At 42.3% G+C, this 13,378-nt stretch overlaps 1 protein-coding gene across 1 annotated transcript in view; it reads right to left on the reverse strand.

The window, feature by feature from the left end:
- The window catches only part of itsn2a (intersectin 2a), a gene marked incomplete in the record, with an annotated part of 37,143 nt that overhangs the window by 10,831 nt on the left and 12,934 nt on the right, over positions 1-13,378 (reverse strand). Inside the window, 19 exon segments of the mRNA XM_035678221.1 lie at positions 725-785; positions 1,000-1,169; positions 2,257-2,671; positions 2,800-2,939; positions 3,656-3,736; positions 5,347-5,486; positions 5,580-5,667; positions 5,780-5,920; positions 6,001-6,150; positions 6,236-6,498; positions 6,583-6,689; positions 6,775-6,912; positions 7,728-7,791; positions 8,047-8,189; positions 10,467-10,560; positions 12,078-12,299; positions 12,503-12,678; positions 13,066-13,129; positions 13,256-13,348. Of these exon segments, the coding sequence (XP_035534114.1) occupies positions 725-785; positions 1,000-1,169; positions 2,257-2,671; positions 2,800-2,939; positions 3,656-3,736; positions 5,347-5,486; positions 5,580-5,667; positions 5,780-5,920; positions 6,001-6,150; positions 6,236-6,498; positions 6,583-6,689; positions 6,775-6,912; positions 7,728-7,791; positions 8,047-8,189; positions 10,467-10,560; positions 12,078-12,299; positions 12,503-12,678; positions 13,066-13,129; positions 13,256-13,348 (2,750 nt within the window).

Genomic DNA, 13,378 nt, shown 5'->3' on the forward strand with positions numbered 1-13,378 from the left:
TACTTGGCTCTTTAGCTGCTAAATGCTCCACTATATTCAGCAGCTAGTTGCTAACTGTATGAGGTAGGACACAGTCGATATTATCGCAGCTGTTTTGTTGAAAACAGTAGCTGCTGGACGTTGACAAGAGTGATGAGAGTGAACCAAAACAGTAAAGCTGTAGGTCGGCAAACAAATGATCTGAAAGAAGCTAAAAAGCTCAGTAGATGAAGGGGAACTGCAGAGTTGGATGATGATTCTGTGGGTTTGTCATTTCAGGTGACTCCTTTCAAATAACACATAGTCATTTGATCCATTGTTAATATAAAAATATTGATTATAGCAGCTTTAATCTTAATAAACCGGCAGGGCTGGGATTTTAATGTCATTTTCCCACAGAAGATCTCAAACAACAGAACAGCTGTATGTAAACTAAGTGCTCTAAAAAACCTTTTCGAAATGATGATAAGAGAATATTTTGTCTGACAACAGGGAGTCAATACAGAATCCACAAAACTCCCATGTCGCGCCTTAATTAAACATGGCTATGTTATCCAGAAAATTTATGCTAATCTCTAAACTGACACAGCAACAAAACAGGGTTTCAATTTGCATGTGGAGCAGGCAAATAAAAAAAGTTTATCCATCCATTAGGAGTGAGTTTTCTTTTGAGAAAACTATGTCAGACCCAATTCACTGCATGCCAGGAGTTAGAAATAAACATAAGTGAAGCTTTCCTCCTTACCTGTGAAGCGTCTGATTGGTCGGGAACAGTGCTGTGACTCACTACCTCCCCATCTGGGACTCTGGGTGAAACGGGAGGGACAAACCATCAGACAACGTGCAAACACAAGAATAAAAACAGTCCTGTGGCATAAATTACAATGCCCAAGGTGACTGTTACAGACTAGCACACAGCAAAAAAGCACAGTCCTGTACTATCTTTAGTGCAGGGGAACTGAAGGATCGCACAGAAAATGTCTTTGAAACTGCCCCATCCTGTTTCTTCCTGTACGTTACCTTGTGTGTAGTGGTGGTGGTGGACAGGATAGTTTTGCAGGTGAAGAAGAGGCAGTCTCGGTAGTAGACGGGGTAGGATATTTCTCTGCGTAACTCTGGGGGAACCAGCCCCTGTTTCCACGGTAACTCCCACACAGCCAGCCAGGCTCACCGACGGTCTGCTCATCCACCTGCATCATGGAAAACACAGTTCAATTAACCACAATCAGACATAACAAGGTGAGGATGATAAACATGTTGGTTCCCAACCGCAGTCATCTTTAGGAGCAATCAGGAACAATTACTATTACACAACAACCTCAGATTATTAGTATGTTTAGACACCCATCACACAAACATGTCCTGGCAGTGGGGTGTAAACAGACCAGTGACATATGTAATATGAAAAAATGACATATTGCAGTTTACACACAACTTGCTTCACTGTTATTTTTATGTGGTCTGACAACTCTTACTGTTCACTTCATCCTGGCTACTTCTGTCCTGCCTCTACTGCTTGGTTATGCCAAAAATGCAACCACAAGTAAAGTAATGTTAGCTAACTAGCAATAAAGTAGACTAATGTGAATGTGAGAAGTACTCAGATCATTTATTAAGTAAAAATACCAATACTACAGTCTAAAAAAGTAAATGTACTGCAGTCAAATTCTTACTGAGGTAAAAGTACATACGTTTTAGCATCAACAGTGCAGAATTATATATATTACTTAATTTTAATTAGTGGTGCTTTAATGTTTAGGGCTAATTTTAATTACTTTATGTATTGCTGGGTAGTTTAATACAAGTAATAATTTATTAATTGATTCATATTTTCTGTTAATAATCTGAATCTGCAAAGTAACAAGTGACTAAAGTTATCAAATAAAATTACAATATTGTAGTACAAGTATAAAGTAGTAAAGCATAGTAGCAAGTACGTCTCCATGGAATACAACCTGCTGTGTCCATAGATAAATGGACACAGCATAACATAACGATTCTTATTTTCAGGTGTTTATACATTAATGAAAACATTCCTATGAATATTATATTGCATTTCTGCCAACTGATCCTTTTAAGTACAGTACTTGAGTAAAGGTTCTTAGTTACATTAAACTGGGTACTATTTTACATAACAGTAAACAATGTGTAAATGCTACATAAAACTCCAGTTCATTGAGTTCCATTTCATGATACTTTATATTGTCAGTATATTGTTTTCTGTTTTCTGTGTTTACTGTGTGTCTGTGTGTGTGAGTGTGTGTGTGTGTCTCATACCTCTATAAGACAATCTGCGTCCACACTCAGCTCGTCTGTGTTTCGGGCCACAAACGAGTACAGAGCTCTATACATGGTCAGCTTGGAGGATGGCTGAGCCACCAACACCGGCTGCTGTCCTCCTCTGTCCTGCTCCTCTTTCCTCCTCCTCCTCCTCTCCTCCTCCTCTTCCTCTTTCCGTTTCCTTTCTTCCTCCTCCTCCCTCTTCCTCTTCTCCTCCTCCTCCTCCTCTCTCCTTCTTCTCTCCTCTTCCTGTGCTTTCTCCTGGGCCGCTCGGAGCCGAGCTTGTGCCTCCCTCTCCTCCTCTTCCCTCTGTCTGGCCCTCTGCTCCTCCAGGAGCCTCCTCTGACGTGCTTCCTCTTCCTCTTTCTCCCTATTTTCCTGCTCTCTTCTTTCTTGCTCTATCTTAGCCTGTCTGTGGGAAGTAAATGCAACTTTTTAAAAACACAGCACAGTAAGATGAAGAGAAACAAAAGCAGATGTGTAGTATCATGCATAATTTGCTCCAAACACAAATTAAGTCATAAGTTCCCTCACACTCACCTGGCTGCCTCCTCTTCCTCCCTTCTCCTCCTCTCCATCTCCTCCTCCTTGCGTCTCTGCAGCTCCCTCAGTTTCTCCTCTTTGACTTTGTACAGGTCGTCCAGGACTGCCTGCTGCCTCACCTGCTTCTCCCTCAGCTCCTGATGCAGCCACAGGATTTACAATGCGTTAGAGAGACATTAAAGATACAAGCATTAACTTATGGACTTATGGTCTTATGGTCAGCCACAAAGCACAACAACTGTTTGAAAGCTTTAATATTGCTGTACAGTATATTAAATTAATATTCAATCTATAAAAAAAAGATGCACTTCAAAACTCATCTATACATATGTGGTGGTTTTAAAAGAGTATTTAATGCAATAGTACAAATACAATCATCCCAAACATGCAAAACGGATGGGAAAAAGCCAGCCCACACACTGGCAGCCATTCAAAAAGAAACATGCAGATATATGCACATATGTATAAGCAGAGTTCAATGTTTTTCTCTTTCTAACACACTAAATTGTGCAGGTTAAGCATTCTGTGTGTATGTTTTACCCTCAGGGTGCATCCTGTTTACACAGACAACACAGACTAAAACATAACCCATGGAGAGAAACAACAACAACAAAAAAAAAGGGAAGATGTGGCACCAAAGCAGAGCTCCATTTAATAATGAGTCAAAAGACAAAAGAGCAAGGATTAGCGAACAGATCGAATCATCATGGGATGAAAAGGAACAGAAGATAGTGGCTTAAGGGAAAACAAGAGGTGAGATGACAAGAAACATAATAAGGAGGGGGGGTGAAAAAGATTACACAGTGGGAGGTAGAGAGAGGGAGAGAGAAAGACAGGGAGGAAGAAAGATAACCTTGATGAGAAGGAAGAGCTGGCTGAGGCAGGCCAGCAGAGACAGAAGGCCTCGCAGGACACAGTCATCCATATCCCCAAGCTATGAAAGAAACACACAGTGTGATGATAAAGGGTGGGAAAGGGAGGAGGAGGACAGAGGATGGGACAGACAGAAGGCATACATGTGATCAAGATATAAGGAGGAAAACAGAGGTGAGTTGTAAGAAGGATGAAAAGAAGAATAAGGTGCGTAAACGGAAAAGAAGCATCAGAGAGAAAATAAATGGAAAACCAGAGACGTGAATTAGTAAGAAAGATGTCCAGGTTGTAGGAAGCAGAGGAAAAAAAGAGAGGGAGGAGAGAAAAGAAAAGCAGTTAAAAGAAGAAAACAATTGAAAAGACCAAAAAGAGAGAGCAGGCCTTTTGATGCTGCAGTTATTAGTATCAGATTGACAATATATTGTGAGAGGACATGGCATGGTATTGAATTATCAGGCTTTCTGCCAGCGAATGTGTACATCTGAGTCTGTATGTGTGCAATAGTGGTTAGGTAACGAGGTTTTCTTTGCCTGAGAGGTGAAACTCCGAAGTTACAATGAACACGATTTCACAGCAGCATTTAAAGTGTGAAACTCCCTGTTTTTGTTTTGTTCAGATAAAAAATTGCTGAAGTAAAGAAAAAACAACTCCCTACAAACCAGCTTCTGGTCTGTAATATTGGTGTAATCCATCATATAGTGATGTTGCTTTACTTTGCCGCACTGTAGTATTATTCTGAACATACCAAACTTGTATCCTGGAATATCAATCTTAAATATATAACCTTAAGAATAGTTTGACATTTGTCTGTCAAGTAAGTACGGAGCGAGCCGGTTGATTAGCTTAGCTAGCATAAAGACTAGAAGCAGGGAGGAGGGAGCTAGCCTGGCTCCCTCCAAAGGTAAATACACCTGCAAACTTTTAAAAAGGTGGGGAAAGTGATTCTGGAAAACACTTTTTGTCAGCAGATATCTCCTCCTGGTCTGCTTTCCACTCTGTTTGTGCGGTTTTAAAAAGAAAAAAGGTGTTTGTAGACAGACCCGGCTGTGTAAATGGGAAACAAAAGATTTTGTTATTCCAAGCAGGATTTATGTGTTCGGTAATGTTAAATTACTTTCCCATGAACATTCAGCTCACTTTCTCGCTTGCCAAGATATGCTGTCGATGTGATGTTAGCTATAGTAGCAGGAGAGTTGTGAGTATCGCTGTCTGGAGAACGCTTTTAGCAGCAACAGAGATTAGTTAACACTTGTATCGTTTGCAATATATCATGGTATTATTTGTCATGTAATGGGATTTCTCCAGAATCACTTACCCCACCTTTAAAATGCATTTAAAATTGTGTAAATGTAACAGTTTCTCATCTATTTTGAATGTATGCCAAACAGTTTTAGATTTTGGAATGTTTTTTTATGATTGCAGGGAACTACTGGTTTTTTCTCATATCTGCAGGGCATGAAAATCCATTAGCACATGCTTAAAACTTTACTTTTGTGTATGTAAGTTAAGTCAATAAGTTGGCTTTAGTTATTAAGTGTTGCATAATGTTAGTGTGGTCATGAAGTTGAAACTCAGACCGACAAAATTGAACATAACTCGAGCAAGTTTTAAGAGACTGCTTCTTGATTTTCATACGAGGGAAACTGATGAAAACCAATGGTTTTCACTAACCTTAAGCTCCTTGTTGTACTGCTCCATCTGGGCCAGTTTGTCTGTGGTCTCCCTCTCCAGAGTGTCAAGCTGGTCCTTTAGCCTCCGGCAGTTCACACCTTTCTCTGTCACACTCCCGGTCAGAGAGGTCAAAGCCACCGCTACAAGGGAAAAGGTCAAAAGTCAGAAGGAAGTGAGAGAATTCATGACTGATGTATGTGTGTGTGTTGTGCCAGCAGGCATTTGTCACCCACAGGAAAGTTTGTTGAGGCTGATGTTTTGCAGCTTCTCTGTCAGTCTGTGTTGTTCTGGTACCAGCTGTGAGAGCTTCCTTTGCCAGTCCTATTGCAAACACAGAGGCATCGAAACAGGAAATGAAAAAAACATTCCCGTGAATAATTTAAATGCAAACAGCTTGATGGGGAAGGAGCGAGAGCAAACACATTTCTTTAACCTCAAACTGAAGCTGCAGCGAGTTGATCTCTGTGATACGCGTGTCCCTTTTCTGATTGACGAGTTCCACCTCTGCCTTCAGAATCCGCCTCTTGCTCTGAGCGTCACGGAGACGGTCTGAGATCTGCTTGTGCTTGTTGCCCTGTGAGACCGGTGACATTAGTGTGTGCGCTTTCATTAACATTGCGAGATTGTAAGTACGCGTATTCATCAGCGTCTCACCACAGCCTCCAGCTCCAACTCTAGACTCTTCTTTTTGGCCCTGAGTCGGGAGATCTCATCCTGCTCCCCCTCTCTCCTCCTGCCCAGCTCCTCTTTCTTCCCACGCTCCCACTCCTCCCTCCGCTGGCGCTCCATCTCCTGCTTTGCCGCCTGAAAGTAGAAAGGAATGTGGTCATCTGACGTGGCTCTCTAGATGTTCAGCATCTCGCGGGTGAGGCTACTTTCTCCCACTCACCTCCTTCCTCTCCAGCTCTCTCATCCTCTCCTCCTCCCTCTGTCTCTCCATCTCTCTCTGCCTCTCCAACCGCCTGTCCTCCTCCAGCCTCCTACGGTTTTCCTGCTCCCTGGCCTCCCTCTCCCTCCTTTCATGAGCCTCCCTCTCCTCCCTTTCTCTCCTCTCCCTCTCCTTCCTCTGCAGTTCCTCCAGAGCCAGTCGCCGTTTCTCCAGCTCGGCGCTGCCCCGTGCAAAGTTCTCTTTCAGCTTGTCCTCAAAGGACACTAAAAAGAGGAGGAAGAGAGAGGTATGAAACAGAGGAAGACTCACACTATAACAAAACAGACCGAGTGCAGGATGTGCCCTACCACTGCTCTTGGTCTTCTGTGCAGGCTCTATCTCTGTTGTGTCTATTAAACAGGGAGTTATGTAGGGCCCCGTTCCATTAACAAGCTCACTGGACTTGATTCCTCCTCTGAAATGATAAAAAAAAACAATGTCTGTAGTTGTGATAATGAATATATGCAAGTCCAGTGTCAATCTGTGTGTGTACGTGTTACCTGAGAGAGGGAGGTACCAGGTCTTGAGGCAGTGTGAGTGGTAAGGGTCTGCCAGTTTTAGCCATGTCCACCAGGTGCATGGCCAGGATGAACTCATCCCCTTGTAACTGACCGTCCTTATCCACATCTGCCAAGTTCCTATGTACACGCAATAGGAGAGTAAAGCAATAAAGATGAAATTTTTTTGGGGGGGTAGAATATCATGATTGTATTATTAGTAGGCAGTGGAACAAGCTAGAAACATTAGCAAATGATCACCTCATAAAGCTGTTGATGAGGCAGTTGCCCATTTACACATCCAGCAGACACAAAGCAACATTACCATTCATTTGCAGTCATGTTTTGGACAATTTGGTTTCAATATTCTCTCTGCTCTTTAGCTCTGTTTTGGTTTCCACAAGCTTTATAAGGAAACATTGGCATTCAAGCAGTTAGGGGCTGCACCTCTGCAATGCCCAGGAGGTGGCTGGCAACCTCTGCAGCTACCAGTCCACACTCTGTAACATGGTCCAGGCTGGACTTGAATACGCTGCCTGGTTAACTTCCAAAGACAAGCCCCTATAGAGCCACTGCCGCCTCTTAAACCAGAACAAAGCCTCTAAACCACGACTATCAACTAAAAGACACTAAAAAGCTCCAATCAGCCAGATATACTGCTGTTTATAGTACACACAACACTGAGGTGCGACAAAGTCAGAAGTACAATTTTGGATAATATTCCACTTCTGTTGTATTTCCACCATCTTTTCCCTGCCACAGAGGCCAGTAATGTGGGGAACATTGCAAATTTCAGCATTAAAAAAAATAGAGAAATCCACAATATTTTATAATATTTATATAATAGTTTTGATCTCTGTTTGGCTTTCCATTTTTAGAGCTTTTTATGATTTTCAGTGGCATAAAACTGGAGAGCAAAGACACCACACACACACACACACACACCTTCTACTCACCAGATGGTAGCTAGCTGAGTGTGGGTCAGGTTGGACGCTATCAGCGCATTTCTAACTTGAGGTCCTGCAAAGTAAAAATAACATCAGAAAATAATAGTGAAGAGTGAATTCTCACCGCAACTGATGACGTGTTTATGTACGTTCTGTCAAGTGGGGTTGAGAGCAAGTACGTGAGTGCATGTGTGTAAAGTGAAACGGATCCGGAGTTTGCTCTGTCAAACTTTGAGAAGACCACTCCTGAGCTGCCAAGAGGTCTTGAGAACCTCATGTTTATTTAGGTTGGAGTGTGTGTGTGTGTGTGTGTGTGTGTGTGTCCTACCTGACAAGTAGCCACTCATGAGCTTATCTAGCGTGTTGAACTGCTGACGGTACTTAAGTCTCGAGGCCTGTGGAACGGCCCAATCGCTCGCACCCGTCTTCGGAGAGTTACTGGCCAGCGACGTGGTGGAGGAAGAATTTGAACTACGAACAGAGAGAGAAAGAGAGGCATGTCGATGTGCCAAGATATCACCTAAAGGGAAATTACACAATAATATTATGTGGTCAGTGTTCCCTTTTCTCCCTCGTATTCAAGCCCCGACTTAAAACCACTAATTGCTTCGAGACTCCCCAGTGTTATTTCTCAGCTCTTAATTAGCAGTAGAGGAAGCCGCTGCAAACGACCACGTACAGTAGACAACGACTCTCTGAAACAAGACAGCACTGTTTCCTCAGGCAACGCTAATCAGCCATTCTGTTTTTATTATAAACAATGCCTCTGCAAAAATAGCAAAAGGATAGGCTGGGTCGATGATGTTCATTTGAGAAGAATGTTTTTTTTTTTTCTCTTTCGTTCATTATAGGGTGTAAACTTGCAGTGCTCCTCTGGAAACGAAAGGATAAGTTTCAGGGAGACAATAGGTGATGTAGTGTGGGATACTCCCTCTGCCCAAGGGCTTCTTTTTTTATGTGTGTGTGTGCATTAGTGAATTAGTCGCACCAAGTAGAGCTGTAAAATTCCCTTACATTTAAACTTGTTATGGGACCGGAAACAAAAAACAGGAGAAAAACAAGGAGCCTAACATGATATAAGAGGGTGTCACAATTAGGACAGGAAGGGTAAAAGTGATGTGGGTGGCTGTTGTCATCTTACTCTCGGCATTTGACTTCCAAACACTCCTGCTGCCCTTATTATTGCCTCACCACCTACACTCGAGGTCAGGACGTTTTGTATGAAGCAACGGGGCACTCTCAACAATATATTCAACATGAAATCAGACACTACTCCTATCCTGTTTCCCAAACCACACAAAACACCATGAGAAGGAGCAAGGATATTGGATACTACTGTTGTCTTTTTTGAAGGGAATCTGGCTGCTGCTGAAACTGCAAAAAAACCTCCCCAACTCTGTTCCAATCCACAAATGAAAGTTTGACTGTTGTCGATAAAGGACTACAACAGTTCGGGGTTAGGTGCCTTGCTTAAGGGCACCTCAGCAATACACAGTAGGTGGAACTGGCACCTCTCCAGCTACCAGTCCCCACTCCATACTGTGGTCCGTGCTGGACCTGAACCAGCGACACATACCCATATTAGCATTTAATGTAACATAACCCATCTGTGACAATTAGAAGCAGTCCAACAATAGTGCATAATCTCCTTTAGTCCATTATCTATAACCTGTTCCTTTGTTTTACAGACCTCATCTGTAGACTAAGAGTCAACAGCCAGGCCAGCAGCTCTGTGCTTTGAGCTAAATGCTACCATTATTGGCTGATGGTGTGTAGTATACATCATCTATATCATAAATATAAACTTTATGGTGCTGCTAGAGGAAGTCATTAGGCTTCATCCTCTGGGAGCCATGAATATTTGTAACTAACCTAACCAGGAAGATGGACTGACAAGATCGTTCATCAGGCTTCAATCTGAGCGTTTGTGGCCGGTATAAGAGTACCAGACCAATCAGCATCCTTTGAGGAAGTACTGGCAGTGACAGGGGTGGGCAGTTATATCAGAACTAGAGAGAATTTCTTCACTGAAAGAAGAGCAAAGAACAGCACCAAAGGCTTTTCTTGATGGAAAATATGTTCTCTTCTCCTGACTGTCTTCAATAAGAGTTTGACTACATTAAAAAAGGTTTGTTCACATGGTTCATCCAATCACCTGCCGAGTATTTATATCAGAATGAAAATCAGAATGGGGTTTATTTCCAACTTGTTTTTCACATGCAAGGAATTTGCCATGGTGATAACAGGTGCATAACAATCAAATATAGAAAATATAAATAAAGATACAAATAGAGTAATGTAAAATATGGTTAAATACTTAAATCAACAATACATGGCAATCCAATCAGTAGTTGTTGAGCGAAAACACCAGTGAGGTGGACCTACGGCTACTAAAGTAGACTCAAACTTCACAGCAGTAGTGACCTCCTCCTATAGGAATGTCACTTGATGCCAGCTCTTGTCTAATGTTAGTGACTCTAAACAAGCCCACTTCCTACTGTTGCCAACTAGAACATCTGACTTCAAAAGGCCTTCCTGCTCTCTCTGTTATCTAAGTGTTTCATCTCTGTCTGCATTCTGATCCTCAACCCTTCCCTGCAAAAACTCTGCTTCTTTCTGAGCTGAATTAATGGGCTGGCAGTGTGCGACTTATACCAGTGTTAATACCAGCATTTCTCTTAAAATAACTACATAATAAATGGTGAGTTATTTTATACAATATGTATTTATATACACTCTGGGTCTCACCTGCTGGATGCAAGATCAAGAAGAGAGTTTGCCTTTGACATCCCAGTCGATGGAGAGAACGTCATAGGAGAGGAGAAGCCAGAGAGGGGGAGCGCTGCAAACATTGGTTAATAGTTAAATATGATTTTGACAAATTCAAGGTAATGCATTAGTGCATGCATGTAAATACATTGTGCGTGCATATGCTTTCCTTATGCAATCAATCTCTGACATACTGTAGAAGTGTAGGGTGCGATTGTCCTTGAATGCGAGTACATCTAATCTTATCTTCCCATACTTTATAGTCGCAGCACACAGAGCTACAGCAGCAAGGTTATTGACATCTGGCTAAAAACAAAGTGATCGTGGCTGTCTGCAACCCTGCGCTTAAGAGGGTTAGCTGTGGCACTGAAATATATTTCATCAGCAGGGAGAGAGGGATAACAACGAGAGAACACCAAATAATAGAGACATTTCACACTCACTCATTAGCTTGCTCATTTCACAGACAAAACGTGTGGTTGAACAGACTGAGATTAAAGAGAGCAAGGACAGATGCAGGAGGTGAGAGATGAAGGGTCAGATAAAAGAGAAACTAAATGAGTATGTATATATCATAAGTACACCCACACTTGATATCAGTGAATGTTTTTATCCAATAGGTACAGTAACTGCAGCAAAGACTGCGGTGACTCATCTCCTTGCTGCTAAAAAGCGTTACTTTCTGCAAACGTACATACACTTCCTGTGTGGATTTCAAGTCAGATATAAGACCTCAGGGAGTAGATATCATGTGGCATTTGTACTTCACGCATTGCACCATTAACATGCAAGACCTGAATAACTGACCCTGATACACCAAACATTACACACCAGGATTGGATTGCAGCAGCTATTCATATGTTTGTTACTAAGTTTGTGCAATCGTGCTTCTTAAGCTTTTAGTAACTACTAGCTGGTTTCAAACTAGGGATCTTGTTAGGAATTCACTTTGCTAGTAATGTGTAAATGCAAAGAAATATGTGTAGCAGGACTCAATTAAAAAGCTATCAACTAGTGTTACGTAAAGAAGAACATCACTGTCGCTGTCAAACTACAAAACACAACAGTTTTAACAGTAAGGTTTAACTGCCAATTTGCATATATAAATTAAAGTCATGCCTACATTTGCAAACATGGAAAAATCAGCAACTATTCACTATTCACTAATGTTAATTCAGTTACTGAATTAATGTTAATTTGGGATTATTCTACCCCAAAATACATGCATTGTATTCTTTTCATTTTACAGTCTACCTGTGTCAGTGTTCCCAGCTGCAATGCTACCATAGTGGGCTTCTTTGCATGTGCACAGGTTAATATTAATAGCCATTCAGCAAAGATATAAAGCACAAGCTTATCTGTGCTGTGCGGTGTTTTTTCAACAGATCTCAGATGTCATGTCTCATGTGAAATAACCCTGTAGCATATTCATTTAAATGAATGGCTCTGGAACATAATTCAGCATCTTCAGCATGCCTTCATCTACTTGATCTCGGGTCAAATCTGAATGAATTGGTGCTAAACCACTAATCAATATCCATCTTTATTTGTCCAACAAGCAAATCGGAATGGTTCCGCTGCAGAACCAACCTGCATTGTTGGGAACAAGAGGTGAGGTGAGGAGGTTGACATTGCCGTTGGGGAGTCCAGAGTTTCCCAAGGAGGTGATGAGGGGCAGAGTCATTGGCATTGGCACCAGGGGTTGCACAGGGTGCATGTGGGGGTTAACCGGGATGGGTGTTAGGATGGGCATGGCTGACATAGCTGACATGGATGACAGACCGACTGACAGGTTTGGCATAGAACCCATTCCTATTAGGAGGAAACACACAGGTGAACATGAAAAGATCAGGAACACTGTTTCAGAAGACAGACTAAGTTGAAAAGTTACATTTGGTTACTTTCATTTTCCACTGTCACTGATGACATAACACTTCTTGGTTAGGTTGTGACAAAAAGTGTAGGGGTTTTAAAATTGGATTGTAACTGTAACATCCTGAGTCGAGAATTTTTACCGAAGCGTGCTGATGAAGGGATGGTTGAAGCAGAATTGGAGACGGGAGATTGCTTCATGATGACGGGCAGGGAAGAGGGTAAGTTCCGCCCCTGAAGTTTGAGTTTAATGAGTTTCATGGCGATGGAGAACTCCAGTCTGTCCATCTTCCCATCGCTGTCCATGTCAGCTAGGTTCCTAGAGACGGAGAGAAAGCTGAGGTATAATATGATCTCTTTATAGCAAAGTGCACATTCCTAGTATTGTTTTTCCTTTATTGAGACAATAGAAAAGGCGAGTTTTACACAAGGGACACGGCTCTGGTGGGATTGAATTCCACACACACACACACACACACACAGTCTGTTCTAATTACAGTACACACACACACTTTCTCCCCCCTCTTACACACACAGTTTACTAGGCGGGGCAGGCTGTGAAGGAAGTTAGTTCTCAACAGGAAGTTCAAAGCAGGCTGAAAGGACCAAACTGACCAAAAACAAAAGTTTGGACCTACTGACCTTCGTGCTCTTGCTTAAGGACACATTATGTAGGATAAAGACTCTGTGGTTAGGTTGTGCTTACCAGATCTCTGCCAGGACAGAAGGAGGCAGGCCGGACTGGAGGAAGAATTTCCTGGCTTGTTCTCCTTAAGACAGACAGAAATCACTGGGGTTCAGAGAGGCAGACATTTGATACAGCTGAACTACTGATAACACTTCTAGGTATTCATCATAAACAAATATCGGGTCTGTTTGTTATGACAACAGCCTACCTGAGACATAGCCGAGGACGGGGGCAAGGCTGTCAAACTGCTTGTCGTGTTTCCCCCTCTCCTCTGGAGTGATGGCCCACACACTGGCTCCGCCTGGACAAAACCAAGAGACAATCCTGATTT

Source organism: Morone saxatilis, unplaced genomic scaffold (genome assembly GCF_004916995.1).
Source record: "Morone saxatilis isolate NCDOM2014 unplaced genomic scaffold, NCSU_SB_2.0 Contig7, whole genome shotgun sequence".
Classification (NCBI taxonomy): Eukaryota; Metazoa; Chordata; class Actinopteri; family Moronidae; genus Morone; species Morone saxatilis.